The sequence below is a fragment of the Macaca nemestrina genome, chromosome 17 (assembly GCF_043159975.1).
Source record: "Macaca nemestrina isolate mMacNem1 chromosome 17, mMacNem.hap1, whole genome shotgun sequence".
Taxonomy (NCBI): Eukaryota; Metazoa; Chordata; class Mammalia; order Primates; family Cercopithecidae; genus Macaca; species Macaca nemestrina.
In genome coordinates, this window is record NC_092141.1 from 76,688,039 (window position 1) to 76,709,518 (window position 21,480).

General features: G+C 42.7%; 1 protein-coding gene across 1 annotated transcript in view; it reads left to right on the top strand.

The window, feature by feature from the left end:
• Positions 1-21,480, top strand: part of LOC105469035 (phosphatidylinositol transfer protein cytoplasmic 1) — a 312,393-nt gene that overhangs the window by 284,144 nt on the left and 6,769 nt on the right. Inside the window, exon 8 of the mRNA XM_011719563.3 lies at positions 5,217-5,280. Within this exon, the coding sequence (XP_011717865.1) occupies positions 5,217-5,280 (64 nt within the window). The remainder of the gene's footprint in view (positions 1-5,216; positions 5,281-21,480) is intronic.

Here is a 21,480-nt window from a genome sequence, read left to right on the forward strand (position 1 = left end):
GTTCAATTTTCTTCCAGTAATAGATGTTTTACACTTCATCTCTCATTCTGTGACCTCCGTGTCTGTTAGGCAAGTGTATTTGGGAAATACACTTCCCACTTTGGCATTGAGCTCATCTACTCCCAGACAGAGGCACGTGGGAAACAGCCAAAGGGCTTATCTGTGAGCACAACCCCTAAGGTTAATTGCCACCCAAAAGATCTGCAAATGTAGGCACCTAAAGTGGAAGATGCCCAGAGATAGAACAAGAAACCCCAATAGTCCCATTAGACAGTATACCCCAGCATTTCTGCTCCTTTAATAATTCTGTTACCAAAGTGGCCAGGTGCGTTGGCTCATGCCTGTAATACCAGCCCTTGGGGAGGCTGAGGCAGGTGGATCACTTGAGGTCAGGAGTTCGAGACCAGCCTGGCCAACCTGGCAAAACCCTGTCTCTACTAAAAATACAAAAAAAGTAGCCAGGTGTAATGGCACGTGCTTGTAATCCCAGCTACTCAGGAGGCTGAGGCAGGAGAATTGCTTGAACCCAGGAGGCAGAGGTTGCAGTGAGCTGAAATTGTGCTACTGTACTCCATCCTGGGCAGCAGAGCAAGACTCCATCTTAAAAAAAAAAAAAAGGAAATAATAATAATAATTCTGTTACCAAAGAATTGTTAACAGCCTCAGGATGCAGATTTCAATTGTATACCTACTTTGACTAAGCATGTTCATTTTGGTTTTTGTTGTTTTTGTTGTTGTTGCTGTTGTTGTTTTGAGACAGAGTCTCACTCTGTCACCAGGCTGGAGTGCAGTGGCACGATCTCAGCTCACTGCAACCTATGCCTCCCGGGTTCAAGCAATTCCCCTGCCTCAGCCTCCCGAGTAGCTGGGACTACAGGTGCGCATGCCACCATGCCCAGATAATTTTCGTATTTTTAGCAGAGACAGAGTTTCACCACGTTGGCCGGCATGGTCTCGATCTCTTGACCTCGTGATCTGCCCGCCTCGGCCTCCCAAAGTGCTGGGATTACAGGCGTGAGCCACTGCGCCCGGCCAGCATGTTCATTTTGTAGCAGAATCCCACTTGGTGATGATCCATATTTTCTCAGGGTTTCTAACATGACTCTGTCCCTCATGGGAGAAAAAAATGGGAAATGCAATGTTGAGCATTGCCCTTTGTAGCTGCTCTCATTTTCATAAGAATAAATACTACTCAAATTGTCTCTACATTCCAGATAGGCTGGTTATCTGTTTATTTTTCCACTTAAAAACTGATAAAGAGTAGCTTTCCAAAATTATTTTGGAGTCACTGGAATTTAACCTTAATGCACTCAGCTTTTCATTACTTAGATGGATTTGTCTATTGAGATTGGGGTCCAGTTAACAATAAAAAGTTTAGTTCTGGAACTTAGGTCCAAGAACTAGACTGCCAGTCTCTTGAACCCTCATAATTCAGGCTCATGGTAAATGGCGGACTCTGGCACAAACATGAGAGCCCTGGGTGTTTTCTTGAACAGGGAAGCATGCCGCTCCTCTCCCGTGCTCCAGAACCCAGCCAGCCAGCCAGGAGCCAGAATGAAATGTGAAACATAGAAATCAAGCTCCAGGATCTCCTGTTTTCCTCCTGTGTCCTGGTTATCGCACAGGAAAGCAATTGCAGCTCTGAAAGTACATGTTTTCCAGCCTCAGCTCTGTGTCTATGTAAGACAGTATCTTCCTTGGTTTCCCACAGCATCCCTTTTTGTGTGTGGCTTTTTAAGGTAAAAAGACCTCCTCTTTCTAGGGCCACTATCATAGTGTTTTTTTATTTTGTTTTGTTTTTTTGAGATGGAGTCTCAATCTGTTGCCCAGGCTGGAGTGCAGTGACATGATCTCGGCTCACTGCAACTTCCGCCTCCCAGATTCGAGCAATTCTTGTGCCTGAGCCTCCTGAGTAGCTAAGGCACAGGTGCGTGCCACCACACCCAGCTAATTTTTGTATTATTAGTAGAGACGGGGTTTCACTGTGTTAGCCAGGTTGGTCTCGAACTCCTAACCTCAAGTGATTTGCCCGCCTTGGCCTCCCAAAGTACTGGGTTTACAGTCGTGAGCCACCACGCCCAGCTTCATAGTGTGTTTTATTTCCACTCACAAAGCACATTTATCAAAGCCAGAGTTGTCAGTTAAAAAGAGAATAATACAAAATAAAAATAAAGCTGGGCGCAGTTCACACCTGTAATCCCACCACTTTGAGAGGCCAAGGCTGGCGGATCACTTGAGGTCAGGAGTTCGAGACCAGTCTGGCCAACATGGTGAAATCCCATCTCTACTAAAAATGCAAAAATTAGCTGGGCGTGGTGATGCACCCTGTAGTCCCAGCTACTCGGGAGGCCGAGGCAGGAGAATCACTTGAACCCAGGAAGCAGAGGCTGCAGTGAGCCTAGGTCATACCACCGCACTACAGCCTGGGTGACAGAGCAAGACTTTGTCTCCAAAAAATAATAATAGTAATGATAATAATAATAATTTAAAAGGCCATATTTAGATTGCTCCAGGGTCCACTGTGTTTCTTTTCTCACAGCTGACTCAAGCTAGTTTTAAGAATCTGTTTCTTGAAAATACCTGTAAGATTTATGCTTTGCCCTTTCCAAATATAATGAAGTGTTATTGACGCTCAGAAACACACCTGCTCTGGCATGTGAGTCGCTAATGAGTATCTGAGGCTAGCATTTGCATGGGTTGAAGGTGCCAGGGATGCCTTTCTCTGAACACCTTTGTTTTTTTAAGAATCTATTCACAATTAAGGGGAAAAAAATGTTCGAAAGTGAGCCATTAGCACATTATTGAATTCTTGTTTCCAGCCGACAGCTGTGTTGTGCTTCGTGTAATAGGGTACATTTACTGATGCCTCGATGCTGTTCTTTTGATTTCCATGAATTTGAGACACTCAGCACTCAAGTGTGTATAGCTGCGTGTTGTTTCTTGTATTCATTATGTGTTTCCTACTTTCAAGTCAGAAAAGCCTCACTAGATATCCAGAGGCCTGGAGTCATAAACACTTCATTATAAATGCTTTCCTTGTTTCTGCAAATTCACCGAATTAAAATCCTTCATTTATTGAAACATGCTTGAACCTTCCACGAGAGGTTTTTGACAATCACTGGATTTGTTTGGCAGGAAGAAAGGAATGTTGGAGGGAGACTGTGAGTATCCAAGAAATGTAAAAAGACATATTTACCCAGGATGGAAAAGAATACCATGAAATAAAAACACATGAACAGTATTCACACACACACGCACACACACACAAATGGTATATACTATTTTCCTTAGCCTTCTATTGCCATTATGTGTCACCATAAGTAACAATTTCATCCCTTTTGTGTCCAGTCAAGCTTATCATTCCCATTATGTTCTATTCTAGTTCAGGTCTCTTTTTTCATCCTTTCAATGATAGTTAAAATAAACTGCCTTTTTTCCCTCCTTCTATTACATGAAAGTCAAACCTAAAATGATATTTATTTATCTTGTATCTTACACCTTCATCTATGTTTGTTTAAAAATTGAGGCCGGGAGTGGTGGCTCATGCCTGTAATCCCAGCACTTTGGGAGGCCGAGGCAGGCGGGTCACAAGATCAGGAGTTTGAGACCAGCCTGACGAACATGGTGAAACACCGTCTCTACTAAAAAAATACAAAAATTAGCCAGGCATGGTGGCAGGCACCTGTAATCCCAGCTACTCAGGAGGCTGAGGCAGGAGAATCACTTGAACCAGGGAGGCGGAGGTTGCAGTGAGCCGAGATCGCACCACTGCACTCCAGCCTGGGGACAGAGCAAGACTCCATCTCAAAAAAAAAAAAAAAGATAAAAAGAAAAACTGAATCAATATTTATTTTTAAAATAATTTTTGTGGGTACATAGTAGGTGTAAAGAAATAGGGGGTATATGAGATGTTTTCATAAGGCCTGTAATGTGAAATAAGCGCAATGTGAAGAATGGGGTATCCATCCCCTCCAGCATTTATCCTTTGTGTTACAAACAATCCAATTACACTCTTAAGTTATTTTAAAATATACAATTAAAAAAATGAATCAGGCTGGGTGAGGTGGCTCACACCTGTAATCCCAGCACTTTGGAAGGCCAAAGCAGGTGAATTGCTTGAGGCCAGGAGTTTGAGACCAGCCTGGACAACATGGCGAAACCCTGTCCGTAATAAAAATACAAAAATTAGCCAGGCATGGTGGCGTGCACCTGTAGTCCCAGCTACTCAGGAGGCTAAGGCACAAGAATCACTTAACCACAAGAGGCAGAGGTTACAGTGAGTTGAGATTGCACCACTGCACTTCAGTCTGGGGGACAGAGCAAGACTCTGTCTCAAAAAAAAAAAAAAAAAAAGAATCAATATTTAGGATATGTCATCAGAAAAGAGAGAATATTAGGTGCTGTTCACTTTTTAGGATATGTCATCAGAAAAGAGGGAATGTTAAGTGCTGTTTGCTTAGAAGTGACTTGCTGTCGGCCAGGTGTGGTGGCTAACACCTGTGATCCCAGCACTTTGGGAGTTTGAGGCGGGCATATCACGAGGTCAAGAGATCGAGACTATCCTGGCAAACATGGTGAAACCCCATCTCTACTAAAAATACAAAAATTAGCCAGGCACGGTGTCATGTGCCTGTAGTTCCAGCTACTCGTGAAGCCGAGGCAGGAGAATTGCTTGAATCCTGGAGGTAAAGGTTGCTGTGAGCCGAGATCGCGCCACTGCACTCCAGCTTGGTGACAGAGCGACTCTGTCTCCAAAAAAAAAAAAAGTGACTTGCTGCCTAGAAAAGTGTTCTAGATTTCCAACATTTATGACCTCCTGGCACCAACCAGTGAGACACACACCCTCCCACAGATGAAAAGTAGATGCTGTTTTAGTTAGATGGAGAGAAAAACTTCAAGGTAATTAACCTAGAGATTTATCTGTATCACTGCTGTGTGACTGTCAAGTATTTGTCATTAGTTTGTACACACACCCAGCCCTACTCTCAAATAAGACAAGGAGATGAATATACTGCAAGTATATGTACACCATGGGAAAGGGCTGGAGGTGTGTGAGCACTATAGGACCTATGGGCAGCCTGTAATTGTCATCACCTACAGACAGAGGGATTAAGAACTCTGTAATCGCAAAGATTCCCAGAATTGTTAACAACTTGCCTTCCAAATAGTTTTCATCAACGATGCTATTATTTCAATCTCCTTCTTTTACTTTGTAGGTGGTCCGAGACATTCTGCTGATTGGACATAGACAGGCTTTTGCATGGGTTGATGAGTGGTATGGTAAGTCAATTTCTCCAAAATAACTTGTAGAACAACTTCATGTTGTCTTGGGCTTTCTGTCCATTTGGCTTCAACTGCTACCTAGAAGGACAACAACAAAGGCAAGGCCGTTGCTTCCTGTGTTGGAAATAGCACTGTCTGCCAAGCATAATGAAGATGTAATTATAGAAGCTTGGTCTAAAATAACCACGGAATTATTGACTAAGTAGGAACCTCAGGATGTTTGATGCTTACATAGTTGATACTCACGGCTCCATCATTTTCTGTTAGATGGGTTTCAAACCCATCCTAATTTATCCTAAACTTCAAGATCAAAGCTGTCTGAAGCGTCCTGTCAAGTAAAAGCAGTCCTTTGATTCAGAAAACATTTGAAACCACCCCTCACCAAATATATACAGGTTCTGCAAAAATTCAAAGGCAGACAGAGGCATAGGTGCCCCGTTCATCCTAATTGAAACTATGGTTCTGGCTTTTTTGTTCATGATCTGGGAAGAGTTAAACGATTTCTACACATTTCCAGCAAATGAAAACAAGGTTAGCTTCATCCCATGATGGATGGACCATCCTTCCCAGGTCCTCAGCAGTCTTGTTTTGTCCACATGAATTTTCTGCACTCCCAGAATCAGTCATCAGATGGCTACCGTCCTTGGCTATAAATAGAAAGGAACACGCCCCACCAGTGACTTAGGTTAGATCTGATTTTCAGGTCGATTGTCTAATGAAATGCCCTCCTCCTTGGCCTTTTCCTAAGTCACATTAAATTTGTTCTGAGTATAACCTAGATTGCATTTTGGTCCTTTTCTATCACTGTTTCACCAACTCCCTCCCTTTTCTGAGCAGAAGGTACCAAAGTAAAAGGACACGTTAGACGGAAGGGGCAAAGACAGTCATTTTTATTAGTATTGTTAGCGATTTCTGAGCCACATTTAAAAGGCATGGTTCTTCTTTTTCTATTTTTTTTTTTAACCTCCTTTTGCAGTTTTCCCAGATCTGCACCTTCTGAAGCGCAAATGCACCTTTCTGGGTTTGTCCAAATGCAGATCATTTAACGCTCTCTTATCACGCACCCACAGAATGCCACTCTCATGCTGCAAAAGCACTGACTTGCCACATTGTCATGATGTCTCCCAGAGACCTGTCTATTTCTAGTTGTGTTTTGTGAGGCAGGCAGGAGAGTCTCCTGTGATTACTTCCTCTGATCCTTAAATAAATCTTTCTGGTTGTTTTTTTCTGGGGAGCTTTTCTCCGATTCTCAGAGGGAGCACAGACCCCAAGAAAGGATAAGAACTTCTGGTCTCTGGCCGGGCGCAGTGGCTCAAGCCTGTAATCCCAGCACTTTGGGAGGCCGAGACAGGCGGATCACGAGGTCAGGAGATCGAGACCATCCTGGCTAACACAGTGAAACCCCGTCTCTACTAAAAATACAAAAACTTAGCCGGGCGAGGTGGCAGGCGCCTGTAGTCCCAGCTACTCAGGAGGCTGAGGCAGGAGAATGGCGTGAACCCGGGAGGCGGAGCTTGCAGTGAGCTGAGATCCGGCCACTACACTCCAGCCTGGGTGACAGAGCTAGACTCCGTCTCAACAAAAAAAAAAAAAAAAAAAAAAGAACTTCTGGTCTCTCCCAACTTGTGCTCCTCAGAGCTCACGGTTTCCTTGCTACCAACACCAAGGAAATATCAAAAGGATATTTAAAGAATCATAGGTGCAAACTAATTAGAAGTTTGGCAAAAAGAGAGGTACCTGAAGGGCCAAAAATCTGCCACTTTGAAAACCAACAGACAGGGCACTTGGATAGGTTTCTCTCCGTTGCCAGAGTGCCAAAGAAGATTTTTCAGCAAAAAGAATAGCCGGATTCTGATCAAGAGGACAGAATAATAAAGAGGGTTTGATTACAGGCAGGATATAGGAAGAAAACCCAACATGGGTGGGTATCTAGTAAATGAAAGGCCAGGAAGGGGATGGGAGATGGGGCCTGACTCTTCCATCTCAGCTAAGCCTAGGGCAAAGGGCAAGGAAGAGACTTAGACTTAGGGACTTCCTTTTTTTTTTTTTTTTTTTAGACAGAGTCTCGCACTGTCATAAGGGCTGGAGTACAGCAGTGGAGCGATCTCGGCTTACTGCAACCTCTGCCTCCCAGGTTCAAGCGATTTTCCTTGCCTGGGCCTCCCAAGTAGCTGGGATTACAGGCTCCCACCACCACGCCCTGCTAATTTTTTTGTATTTTTAGTGGAGACGGGGTTTCACTATGTTGGCCAGGTTGGTCTCGAATTCCTGACCTCGTGATCCACCCACCTCAGCCTCCCAAAGTGCTGGGATTACAGGCGTGAGCCACTGCACCCGGCCGAGACTTAGGGACTTCTAATAAAAATTGGAAAAAAAAAAAATCTTGCCAGGCACAGTAGCTCACACCTGTAATCCCAGCACTTTGGGAGGCCTGGGATGGAGGATCACTTGAGCCCAGGAATTCGAGACCACATGGGCAACATAGCAAGACATGATCTCTACAAAATAAAAAAATAAAATAAAATCAGCCAGGCACAGTGGTACATGTCCGTAGTCTTAGCTACTCAGGAGACCAAGGTGAAAGGATCACTTGGTGAGCCCAGGAGCTGGAGGCTGCAGTGAGCTGTGATCACACCACTGCACTCTAACCTGGGTGACCGAGCAAGACCTCATCTATTAAAAAAAAAAAAAAAAAAAAGAATTCTGGGATTATAACAGGAGCCCAAGGCTAGAATCATGTACCAAAGGAAACAGGAGATTTCCCTGAATCTGGATACCTTCAAAAAAGAGCACGCACTTACTTAGGATGAATGAAGTGGAAGCATTTAACAACTAAGGAGTCTATTGTGCAAAAAGCCTTTTCCTTATCTGAGCATAAAACAACAGTGTGGGCTTTAGTGAATGTGGATCATCAGAATGCCTTGCACTCCCCAGGGTGGGTCTCCCTTTGCATACACTGACATAGCTCCAACCAAAACAAGCAGTCTTTTCACTCAGCAATGGCCTGAGAACTACACTGTTAATTTCATGTAAGCTGCTGCAACCATCAGTACCCACAGCTGAGCTACTGACCAGGAAAACAGTGGCTCCTTCATCACACAGATGCAGACACGCGGTGAATCAAATGAATGGAAATGCCTCCTGTGCACAGAGTGCCTTCTCAGTCCCGTATGCACAGTAATTCTGGGAACTGTGGACCATGTGTGCCACTGGTACCCAGGCTAAGCGCCCACTAGCATTACCCTTCCACTCCATTTTGGGGTACCTGAATGACTTATTTTTATTCGATCTGGACAGGCTCAGTGAGGCTCTCATGAGTAAACATGGAAAAGGTCCAAAATAAATCCTCGCCTATAGCTATAGCTTCTAGCAGTGGTTCTCAAAGTAAGGTCCCTGGACCTGCAACGTCAGCATCTCTTGGGTATTTGTTAGAAATGCATATTCTCAGGTCCCACCCCAAACGTACTGACTCGGAAACTCTGAGGGTCTAGCCCAGCAATTGTTTTAACACGCCCTCCAGATGGTTTTGTTGCTGGCTAAATTTTAAGAACTACTGGCTTATGACATGGGCTATAAACCAGACTGGGACATTGGGTTATAAGGACAATTTAACTGATTCAATCCAAATAGGTTAACTAGAGAATCATAGCTGTCTACAGGGCCAACCACACTCCAGCCTGGGCGACAGAGCGAGCCTTTGTCTCTAAAAAAACAAAAAATAAAATAAATTTAAAAATGATTGCAGGAACCCAAATTCTTACAACTCTGGTTTCTTGTGAGAATTAGGAAAAAAGCTCTCCTTTCCTCAGATGAATTAGAAAAAGGTGCCCCTTCTGGGCAGGCTCAGCAGGTGCTCCGGGCTTAGGGCTGAATTTTAGCCCCATTGGCCTCCTCTGCTGTGTGTTCATACAGTGCACAAACTGTACACGCTGATGCATGGGCAGCTCTGGATGTCTTTCTCTCTAATTAGACTCACCACCTCCAGTGCTTAATTAAGAGTCAAGAAAAAAAGGACATTGTCGAGGGGAGTGATCATTTGTCAGCCAAGGATTAATTTTGTGTCTCTTCTGAGTTTTAGCATTTGGCTGTCATGAAACTGTTTCCCTAAAGAGATTTTATTCTGCTCATGTTCCTTGTAAAGTGTAACCATTTCCATATTGGAGGATTGAGTGTCTTTCAAAGCTGTGATTGGTCTTTATCCATGAGCCTTGGGTCTCTCTGCATGACTAGAACACTAATCAGAGAAATAACAACAACATATTTCAGGAAATGGGGTGAGAGGGAAGGTGGATAAAAATAGGCAGCCCAGTTTCACAAAGGCATGGTTGTGCTTTACAAATCTGACAGCATTTTGAGAAAGGCACACAGAACATTGCCAGAAGGAGCCTATGATTGAGGTGAACCTCACCAATGTCTTTGAAAACCTGACTCTAACCGAAAAGTATGAGGGAGGGGGAGTTCCGGCTGGTGTAGACCACACTATCTCATGAAAGTGACTTAGAAATCAGCCTGGAGTTCCTAGAGCAGGTCTAACAATGAGGGAAGCAAGATTAAAATGGAGAAAGAAGCCTGCTAGGGGTCGCATTAGCTGGTGGAGTTCACCAAGCCAGCATTTTCCATTGCAACATTGTATGTGTGTGTGCTTCTATTCGTTTATCTGGTGAGAGAATCTGTAACTTTCCATCAGATTTTCAGAGGAACCCGTGAACCCTTCCCCTGCGTACTCCCTGCTCCCAATTAAAAACTACAGAAAAAAATCACAACTATGAGGCCGGTGTGGTGGCTCACGCCTGTAATCCCAGCACTTTGGGAGGCCGAGACGGGTGGATCACCCAAGGTCAGGAGTTCAAGACCAGCCTGGCCAACATGATGAAACTCCGTCTTTACTGAAAATACAAAAGTTAGTTGGGCCTGGTTGCAGGCGCCTGTAATCCCAGCTACTCAGGAGGATGAGGCAGGAGAATCGCCTGAACCCAGGAGGCAGAGGTTGCGGTGAGCTGAGATCACACCATTGCACTCCAGCCTGGGCAACAAGAGCGAAACTCTGTCTCCAAAAAAAAAAAAAAAAAAAAAAATCACAACTATAGATTATAATTCCAGATCTTAGTGGTCTGAATTATGTGTGGAAAAGGTATACACCACACTTTGAGGATTGGCTACTTTCACTAAAAAAAAATGGAGTTACCCTAAGCTTTTTGTAAGAAGCATGTATTGAATTTATAATCATTGTAAAGGACTTTAAAAATGGCATTTCTCAAATGATGGCTACCATTTTGCTGGAGCCAAAGGAGTATCCATTCTTATTTATGATTTCTGGAGCCTCCCTGACCCAACTACTTGTTCAAGACTTTTATTTTGACTTAGAATGATGTAAAAATGACTTCTGTTTTGGTGAAGGAGCCTGAAAGTGAAGGGAAATGTTTGTAGAGGGAAATAAAGTATAATGTGCCATTGCACAGATCATTGAATTTGAACAGAAAACTCCCCTTTTTAAAATGTTTACTGCTGCAACTGTGTGGTACAATGAAGGAAAATTCACGCTTGCAGATGCTTTGTTCAAAGGCATTTGTAGTTTCCATGTGTGTTCAACTGACTTCTAAAGGCCTTTCAAACATAAGATCTTGCCTCCACTTCCTGTGACATTAACCTCCTTTCATTAAAAATACAATGATTGAAAGAAAATTGCCACCATAAACAAAGCTAAAAGACTAGGGGAAAATATTTGCCGCATATGTAGTCAACAGGATTACTATATATAATATATAAAGAGGTCCTATAAATTGAAAATTTGGCTGGGTGTGGTTGCTCACACCTGTAATCCCAGCACTTTGGGAAGCCAAGGCAGGAGAATCACTCGAGCTGAGGAGTTTGAGACCAGCCCTGGCAACATAGGGAGACCCCATCTCTACAAAAAATTTAAAAATTAGCTGGACATGATGGTGTGCCTATAGTCCCAACTGCTTGGGAGGCTGAGGTGGAAGGACCACTTGAGTCTGGGAGGTCAAGGCTGCAGTGAACCATGGTCACATCACTGCACTCCAGCCTAGATGACAGAGCAAAACCCTATCTCAAAAAAAAAAAAAAAAAAAAAAAAATCAATAACTCAAGAAAATGGTAAAGGATATGAATAAGTAAATCATAGAAGAAGAAATACAAATGGCCAATAAACTTACTACTAATCACAAGAAATGTAATGAGAAAGACAAGAAAATAGGATGTTTGCCCATCTGATAGCAAAACTTTAAGAGTGGTTATATCCAGTTTTCAATATAAAATGATGATCCAGTTTAATAAAATATACCATAGAAATCATAAGCACAAACAACTTATGACCCAGCCAATCCACTTCCAGAATTTTATTCTGGAATACACATGAGGCCGGGTACAGTGGCTCATGCCTGTAATCCCAGCACTTTGGGAGACTGAGACAGGCAGATCACCTGAGGTCAGGAGTTCAAGACCAGCCTGGACAACATGGTGAAACCCCGTCTCTACTAAAAATACAAAAAAAGTTAGCCGAGTATGGTGACACGTGCCTGTAATCCCAGCTACACAGAAGACTGAGGCAGGAGAATCGCTTGAACCTGGGAGGCAGAAGTTACAGTGAGCCAAGATGGCGCCATTACACTCCAGCCTGGGGACAGAGTGAGACTCTATCTCAAAAAAGAAAAAGAAATACAAATTGCCCATGAATACGTGTACAACATGTACAAAGCTATTCTGTGTGGTGGTGTTCATATAAGCTAAAAATTAGTCTCAGTGTAAATGTTTACTAACAGGATTATCAATTAACAAATCCCCTGAGACCAGAGCCTCTTTGCCAAAGTGGAGCTGATGGTTGAGGAGGAGATTTTGGCCTCAGCCCAGTCACTGGCAGAGGAGAACATTCTACTCAGGCCCCATGCAGTATGACCTCACGCCCTGAGATAACAGTCTGCGATCTGATCTCTCCTCACCTGAAGGAGAGCAAGAAACAGAAGAAAAGAAATGACCTCTCTAGAGGGCAAGGAAAGGAAATACTGTCCCCCTGAAGTACGATGAGCAGGGCATGTGTGTCCCCAAAATACTTCCCAGGGCTGTTTAACCTTTGATAGCAGAGTCTCAAAGATATTAGGATGTACTTTCTTTATCAGAAGAAATACCATACCAGTTGCAATATTCTCTTAAATCAGGCAGTTATCCCCAGTATTGCCAGCTTAAGGAGTCTTTATGTAGGAAACCTTATTTAGGAACAGTACATTATGACCTTTCACAATCTAGAAGTGAAGGGCTGATTGTTCACCAATGTATTTGCAAAGTAATTAACATGGGCTTCCTTTAATTAAGAGTTTGGGCCAGGTGTGGTGGCTCACGCCTGTAATCCCAGCACTTTGGGAGGCTAAGGTGGGTGAATCACAAGGTCAGGAGTTCGAGACCAACCTGGCCAACATGGCGAAACCCCATCTCTACTAAAAATACAAAAATTAGCTGGGTGTAGTGGCGGGTGGCTGTAATCCCAGCTACTTGGGAGGCTGAGGCAGGAGAATCACTTGAACCCGGAAGGCCAAGTTTGTGGTGAGCCAAGATTGCACCATTGCACTCCAGCCTGGGTGACAAGAGTGAAACTCAGTCTCAAAAAAAAAAAAAAAAAAAAGAGCTGATACACATAAGCATTTGTTTGCTGGAAGCAAAGAAGTCTGAACCTAAATTGTTTGAAGTCACTCTGATCATTGAAAATCAATCAGTAATAAAGATGAATCATCATTACTGTATAATCTGTCATTGGGCACATGTAATTGAATTTACTAAAACATTGATTTCTATAGAGATTTTGAGGTCATATATGTTGCAAAAGCTAGACAGTGCATTTTACCAGCTAACCTGAACAGGAGCATTTTCACTTGATTAGGATTTCCATAAATTACTGAGAAATACTGAAAATATTTACATCATATTCATACACATTTATAGTCTGTGAGGATATTTCAGGATTTAGACAAACATATTTTCCTTTAGCACAGCAGGGACCAAATTATCACCATCTTTTAGAGAACTACTCTACTAGGAATGTTCATTACTATGTGGCAAAATCGGGAGATTTTCTTTTATAGAATTTTCTGAAATTTAGTTTCTTAACTCTTTGTTTAAAAAAAATAATAAGGGATGACTGGGTGCGGTGGCTCACTCCTGTAATACCAGCACTTTGGGAGGCTGAGGCGGGCAGATCAGTTGAGGTCAGGAATTCGAGACCAGCCTGACCAATATGGTGACACCCCATCTCTACTAAAAATAGAAAAATTAGCCAGGTGTGGTGGCACACACCAGTAATCGCAGCTACTCGGGAGGCTGAGGTGGGAGAATCACTTGAATCCGGGAGGCGGAGGTTGCAGTGAGCTGAGATTGCGCCAGTGCACTCTAGCCTGGGTGACAGAGTTAGACTCTGTCTCAAAAAAAAGAAAAAAAAATAACAAAAACACGGGGGATTATGTTTCCAGACTGAACAGAAATTCTGGAAAAGTGTATCTTCTCCTTACCAATTCCAAATTGATGGTGTCCATCTCATAATGATCCAAAATAAAAAAAAAATTTTTTTTTTGAGACAGAGTCTTGCTCTGTCACCCAGACTAGAGTGCAGTGGCATGATCTTGACTCACTGCAGCCTCCATCTCCCGGGTTCAAGCGATTCTCGTACCTCAGCCTCCCAAGTAGCTGGGGTTACAGGTGTATGCCACCACACCTGGCTAATTTTTCTATTTTTAGTAGAGACAGGGTTTCATCAGGTTGGCCGGGCTGGTCTCCAACTCCCGGCCTCAAGTGATCTGCCCATCTCGGCCTCCCAAAGTGCTGGGATTACAGGCATAAGCCACCCTGCCCAGCCCAAAATAATAGATTTTTAAATAATTTTTTTCTTTTCTTTTCCACAAGCAATGCATATTTGATGTAGAAAATTTCAAGTGTAGAAAATTTCAAAAATGTAGATAAGCAAAAAGAAGGAAATTAAAATTACCTGTAATTCTAACTCTTCAAAATAATCACTGTCAACATTTTGAGATATATCCTTTGAGTGTTTTTTTAATGTAGATAATGGTTTTCTGACTAAATTAATTTCATATGCTATGTACAGTCCTTTTTATCTCCTATTTTTTATTTAACAATAGATCAAGGCCGGGCACGGTGGCTCCAGCCTGTAATCCCAGCACTTTGGGAGGCTGAGATGGGTGGATCACGAGGTCAGGAGATCGAGACCATCCTGGCTAACACAGTGAAACCCCGTCTCTACTAAAAAATACAAAAAACTAGCCGGGCGAGGTGGCGGGCGCCTGTAGTCCCAGCTACTCGGGAGGCTGAGGCAAGAGAATGGCGGGAACCCGGGAGGCAGAGCTTGCAGTGAGCTGAGATCCGGCCACAGCACTCCAGCCTGGGCGACGGAGCGAGACTCCGTCTCAAAAAAAAAAAAAAAAAAAAAAAACCAAAAAAAAAACAATAGATCAAGGATCTCTCTCTAGTATTAACTATTCTTCTACCTAATTTTTGATGATTGCATAGTGCTATCAGTCCCCTGGGTTGTTTTCAATTTTTCATTATTATGAACAAGGCAGCAATGAATAGCTTTGTTGTTAAACCCTTTTTCACATCCATAAAATGGATATATCTTTGAAAGCCCATAGTCACAAAGTTTAAGCCCCTATCTTGACGCTGAGCTAATTAAAGATGAAGTATGATTTCTGTGGGGATTCAGTAGAACAAAAAAACCTATAACTCCTTGGCTTTTGTTTTCCAAATTACTATCATGCCTGTTGGGATGGTGGGGGGCACCCCCCTAATGACGTATGTGTAGAGAAACTTCTTTAAATTTTCAACTTCTAGCTAAAAATGATCATCTAGTAGTATTTCAGATATATTTGTGTTTAAGAAATGTTGATAAGCAGCCATTGAAAGTAAAGTGATTGTACCGAGAGAATGTGTTGTTATTATTAACTAAGATGCATTTGTTTTCATCACAAAGCAGCATCTCTTTATTGCTTTTTGGTTACCTCGATTTCCTAAAAGAAGAGCATGCTCCTTGCTTGGCCAGGCTGCTGCTTAGCATTCTTGATACTTACATTGCTTATGGACCGCATTTTTGATTGAGGATTTCCAGGTATACCTGGGGATCATCTACCACATAAAATAGTCCAGGTCTGGATTTAGAGGCACACACCATCTTGGTCCCAGACAACAGTGAATTAAATCATAAACTCCTGGCAAGTCTGCCCTTTGGAAATGAAGAGGATCTCACATGACACATGGATTGATATAAAAAGACACCAAACCACATGATGCAGAAAATACTTAAGGAAAAATTCCAGCTGTGAATGCCCACTCTAAATCCCCACTAAGCCAATTAGTGGTCAGGGTGGCAGAGTAAGCACTTTGTTCGGCATACCATCATTGGTGAAGGGCATGAAGTTCAGTTCTGCCAGGAGAGTAACAGAGGAATGCCTACCTGGGAATATTGCTGATAAAATGTAAAATAACCAAGGAGTGGGGTAGGGGTGAGGAATAAAATGACAGAAGTCTTTGAAGTGAGACTACTTGTCATTGTTATGCATTTCACATACTGAAGATGGATGGGTTCCTGATTCAAGTTTTTTTTGTTTGTTTGGTAGGCCTTTTTTTTTTTTTTTTTTTTTTTTTAAACAGGGTCTCGCTCTGTCGCCCAGGCTGGAGTGCAGTGGTACCATCTTGGCTCACTGCAACCTCTGCCTACCGGGTTCAAGTGCTTCTCCTGCCTCAGCCTCCCATGTAGCTGGGATTACAGGCGCCCGCCACCACGCCCAGCTAATTTTTGTATTTTTAGTAGAGACGGGGTTTCACCATGTTGTCCAGGCTGGTCTCAAACTCCTGACCTCAACTGATCCACCCGCCTTGGCCTCCCAAAGTGCTGGGATTACAGGCATGAGCCACCATGCCTGGCCTTAAAATTTTTATCAGCTGGATTAAGACAAGGTTTCTCAACTTTGGTACTATTGACATTTTGGACCAGATAATTTTTTGTTGGGGGCTGGGGGTCCTGTGCATTGTAGGATGCTCCATAGTGTCCTTGGCCTCTGCACACCAGATGCCAGTAGCATCCCTTCCCTAGTTCTAACAACCAAAAATGTCACAAAATTGTCCCCCATTGAGAACCACTAGATTAAGAGATCATTATCCTGAAATACTGAAAAATTGCAGACTTGGGCCAAAAATCATGTCATGTGCCATTTTATTTTTAGATCAGTGTGGGAGGAAGTAGTGCCAGCCATTTTCAAGCTGTTAGGCAAGACTTGAAGTTCAGTATAGACCTGCACTCTCTGACGCCATGCATTCTGTGCAAATTTACATCTGTGTGCAAATTGCACCAAACCTCAATTGTACCAGTGAATATCATTGCTCTGCCTTCTACATCCTGCCTCCTATAACAGCAATGAAAGTGTCCTGTCTGTTGCTGAATGCATTGATTTAAACAACCTCTAAATCTATTTTGAAAGCTATATGGAAGGTAAGTATTAAACCAAGCAAAACTGACCCTCTGTCCCCAATGGGATCTTCTAATGATGCTTTAGGAGATCTCAGGCTATGGCACTGCCCACATGCTAATACTTTCTACCCACCTAGCTCACTTTACAAGAATCACCCCTAAACAATTTCCACTCTTCTCTGTTCTAAGATTATTTTGACTTAACTTCCTTGCCCTCACTCCCCATTTGGTTGGTTTAGCTAACTTTATGACTTACTCATCATAAAGTTAGACAAGTCTCTGCTTTTTTAAACCTCTTTGGCTACTGCTCAGCTACCATCTTTCCCTAAAGTGTCCCCATTGAAAGTTTGCATCTAATAACGGAAGTTGCCAACGTCTTGACCTCTTTCAGATATGACAATGGATGATGTTCGGGAATACGAGAAAAACATGCATGAACAAACCAACATAAAAGTTTGCAATCAGCATTCCTCCCCTGTGGATGACATAGAGAGTCATGCCCAAACAAGTGTACGTAGAATTTTTAAAACGTGTTGCCCACCCTTTCACAAATGCACTTGTAAATTGATCTTGGAAATACTGCAGGTGCCCGGTTCCCAACCTTCCATAGAAACATGTCGTCACCTAGAGCCTGTTGCTGCAGAACCTGAGCTGGATCTAAATTGGGCAGTGTCACCTCTCTTTTCCAGACATTTCGATCCCTTAAAGTTGCTTGACGTGGAGGTTATTTCGGTCATAAAACCAAGAACATGGAGAGTGGAAACATTTTTGTGGGACTGGTAAAACGGCCTGCACCGTAAAAGAGCAGAGGAGTGAAAATGGATGTCATATGTAAACTAGAATAACATGTCAGTAACTTTTAAAAACATAGCTAACACTCACTTATTCATTCAAGGGAGGGCTTCTGGCTCATCAGCTATTTTAGGTTTCTTTACATTTGCTTTGAAAAGCTTTCTGTGGCTCTTTATAGCTGTTTTACCCAATCAGTTCCTTTTTACTTAGGATAATCTCAAGATGGGCTACAGTCTGTGCAGACACACAGGCTGAGCAGTGAAGGGGTGTGAGCTGGGGATGTGCTGAGCTGCCTAGCAGATCCCTGGGACTTAGGATAAGCCTTAGAGAGCCTCAGTTATTTCGTTGCACACTGGAAATTGAGAGCTGACTGTATACTGTATGCCAGCATTTTAAGTATCATAATCTCTCAATCATTCATGCTAGTGGAGGGGAACTAAAGATATCAAAGAAAAGTATAATCACCAAATCATTTCTTTGCATCTTCAGCCAGAGCTGTGATCTCTTTAGGTTCCAGCTAGAGTCCTCATGTCCATTAGCCCAGTCTCCAGAATAATACATAGTAGGTGTTTAAAAAAAAAAAAATCAGCCGGGCATGGTGCCTCATGCCTGTTATCCCAGCACTTTGGGAGGCTGAGGCAGGTGGATCACCTGAGGTCGGGGGTTCAAGACCAGCCTGACCAACATGGAAAAACCTCATCTCTACTAAAAATACAAAATTAGCTGGGCGTGGTGGTTCATGCCTGTAATCCTAGCTACTCAGGAGGCTGAGGCAGGAGAATTGCTTGAAGCTGGGAGGCGGAGGTTGCAGTGAGCCAAGATGGCGCCATTGCACTTCAGCCTGGGCAACAAGAGCAAAACTCTGTCTCAAAAAAAAAAAAAAAAAAATCAGTGCTGTAGTTCTAGGAAATTTAGATGTGGCTGTTGTCATAAATGGATCCTTTAGAACTGTGAAGACCTTCTGATTGCACTTTGGAAATTTTTAGTTACATTTTTGGAGCATGTCTTTGAAATGTGCCCTGCAAGGCTCATGTGCTGCAACTGGTTGCATGTGATTGCCCTTGTGGTTGCAAGGGCCCTAACTCTTCTACCATTTTGCATGCAGTGATTGGATTTGCAGGAAACTGTTGGAGCAAGAGGCGTTTCCTCTCCATGCACAGACCAATTCCAGTAGGACTTCCCCCTAGAGGTGCTCTTTAAGGAAACTCTCCTTGAATTTCTATCACTTTCAATTACCTTTTCTTTTAGAAATGTTGGGCCCCAGTTCCCCCTCGACCACTCTGAAAGTCATTCACTATAAATATGACAGGCAAACAAGGGAAACCACAGGAAAGGAGGAGATACCAGATGGCTGAAGGATGCTAAGCCCAGTGATTTTCTCATTCTAAGTCCAGAAGGCTCAGAGCTTATAAGGCCCTTGGCTTGGCTTTCTTTCAGTTTTACTGTGATTATTACTTTATAATTAAAGTCCACAGCTGGGGGGGGCGGTGGCTCACGCCTGTAAACCCAGCACTTTGGGAGGCCAAGGCGGGTGGATCACCTGAGGTCGGGAGTTCGAGACTAGCCTGACCAACATGGTGAAACCACGTCTCTACTAAAAATACAAAATTAGCCGGGCATGGTGATACATGCCTGTAATCCCAGCTACTCAGGAGGCTGAGGCAGGAGAATCGTTTGAACCCAGGAGGCAGAGGTGGCAGTGAGCAGAGATCATACCATTGCACTCTAGTCTGGGCAACAAGAGTGAAACTCCATCTCAAAAAAATAAAGTAAAATAAAAATAAAGTTCGCTTACTATGTAGAAGATGATAACATAGAGTGGTTCTTCCCACGGGACAGCCCACATAATCTCTGACTGCCCCTCAGCGCTGTTACTGTGACTTCAGGGTGAAAGATGCCTGCTGCTGGAGAAGTTATACAAAGTGGTTCTTTTGAATGCTTATGACATTTCCATTATCCTCTAGAATTCCATGAAATTGGAGCTCATTTATTTTTCCTTAGTCTTTCTCCTGTATCATAATGAAAAACAGTGAAAATCAGGAGGTGGCTCTTTGTCACAAATAAAAACTGCATGGGTGCTAAATGAATTTTAGATATCAACCCGAGCAGGGACAAATTAAATTGAAATTAGGCAAAATTAACATCCATGCACACAGCAGTCAGGAAATAAGTCTTCTTTTCAATTGAGCAGGTTTAAAGCCTTCAAGGAAGAGAACTTCTAAGAGCCTCTGGGAGTGGAAAATCAAAATTCTGTGCTTTAGATTATTTCTGCCCCCTGCTGGCTGTGTGGAGTAGAGCAATGTATTCAGCCACTTGATTAAGAAAGTCTGCTTTTTCAAAGATAATATCCATTTATCATAGCAAAAACATACCATACCCTGATTCACTAAAATGTTTCTCAGTCTCAACTTTATTATGAAATAAATGCCTCTTTTTATATAACCTTAATCTCACTTCTGAGCTCATTTAATAGTCTTCATGTTTTTAAAAATTGTTGTTTATAGGTACAATTTTTCTCGATATATTCTGAATTTTATATCTTACCCACACAGTCGTAATGATTTATTTCCTTTGTAAAAACTTTCCCTTTCAGAAAATTTTAATAATTGTTCCCAGGAACTCCTCTTAGGATTTCATTTTGTGAAAAATACTTCTGGTTTGCTCTGATGTTATAAAACCTAAGGATTAGGCTGGGCACGGTGGCTCATGTCTGTAATCCCAGCACTTTGGGAGGCCGAGGCGGGCGGAATACCTAATGTCAGGAGTTTGAGACCAGCCTGGCCATGGTGAAACCCCGTCTCTACTAATAACACAAAAATTAGCCGGGCGTGGTGGCAGACGCCGGTAATCCCAGCTACTCGGGAGGCCGAGGCAGGAGAATCACTTGAACCCAGGAGGTGGAAGTTGCAGTGAGCCAAGATCACGCCATTGCATTCCAGCCTGGGCAACAAGAGTGAAACTCTGTCTGGTTAAAAAAAAAAAAAAAAAAAAAAGCCCTAAGGATTAATACTGTGTTATGAATATTCATTACATACTCAGTATTTCCAAAGTGGCTATATTGCTTCATGCTGGTTATTCCCTCCAATATTATCTAATAAAGTTTCAACTCCTAAGTACATGGCAGTGAACAAGAAAGAATGAAAAATGGGTCTCTGGGGGACCAAAACAGATACAGAAAATTTGTGGGCACTAGATTTCGCATTTTGCTCCAGGATAAGCCTGGGGCCTTGATTCGGTCTTTAATAAGCCCAGTTACCTCTTTTCCTGTTCCCAGCAAGTAAAAATGTTAAAGGATACCAGGGATAGCCAGTGTAACAATAATTAATAAGGCCAGGCATGGTGGCTCACGCCTGTAATCCCAACACTTTGGGAGGCCAAGGCAGGTGGATCACAAGGTCAGGAGTTCGAGACCAGCCTAGCCAACATGGTGAAACCCTGTCTCTACTAAAAGTACAAAACTTAGCCGGGCATGGTGGCACGTGCCTGTAGTCCCAGCTACTCGGGAGGCTGAGGCAGGAGAATTGCTTGAACCTGGGAGGCGGAGGTTGCAGTGAGCCAAGATCACACCATTACACTCCAGCCTGTGCAACAGAGCAAGACTCCATCTCAAAATAATAATAATAACAGTAATAATAGAGTTTCTGAGCATGAGGGAAGAGATATCAAGCCATAAAGAGCAAATAGACCCTGAGAAGGAACTAAGGAACTGTATTTTTGCACAGTGATATATTTTCAACATATTATGTCTCAAATGTAGTAAGTATATATAATACATTAAACACATTAGGGAAAGATTTACATTTTTTTAAATACTGTTTTTACTTTCTCACTTAATAAGAACATTTCGGGTATTTGGAAAACCTACATTATCCAACAATGATTATTAACGGTGGTATCACTGTTTTATTTGTTGAATTCCAAGTCAT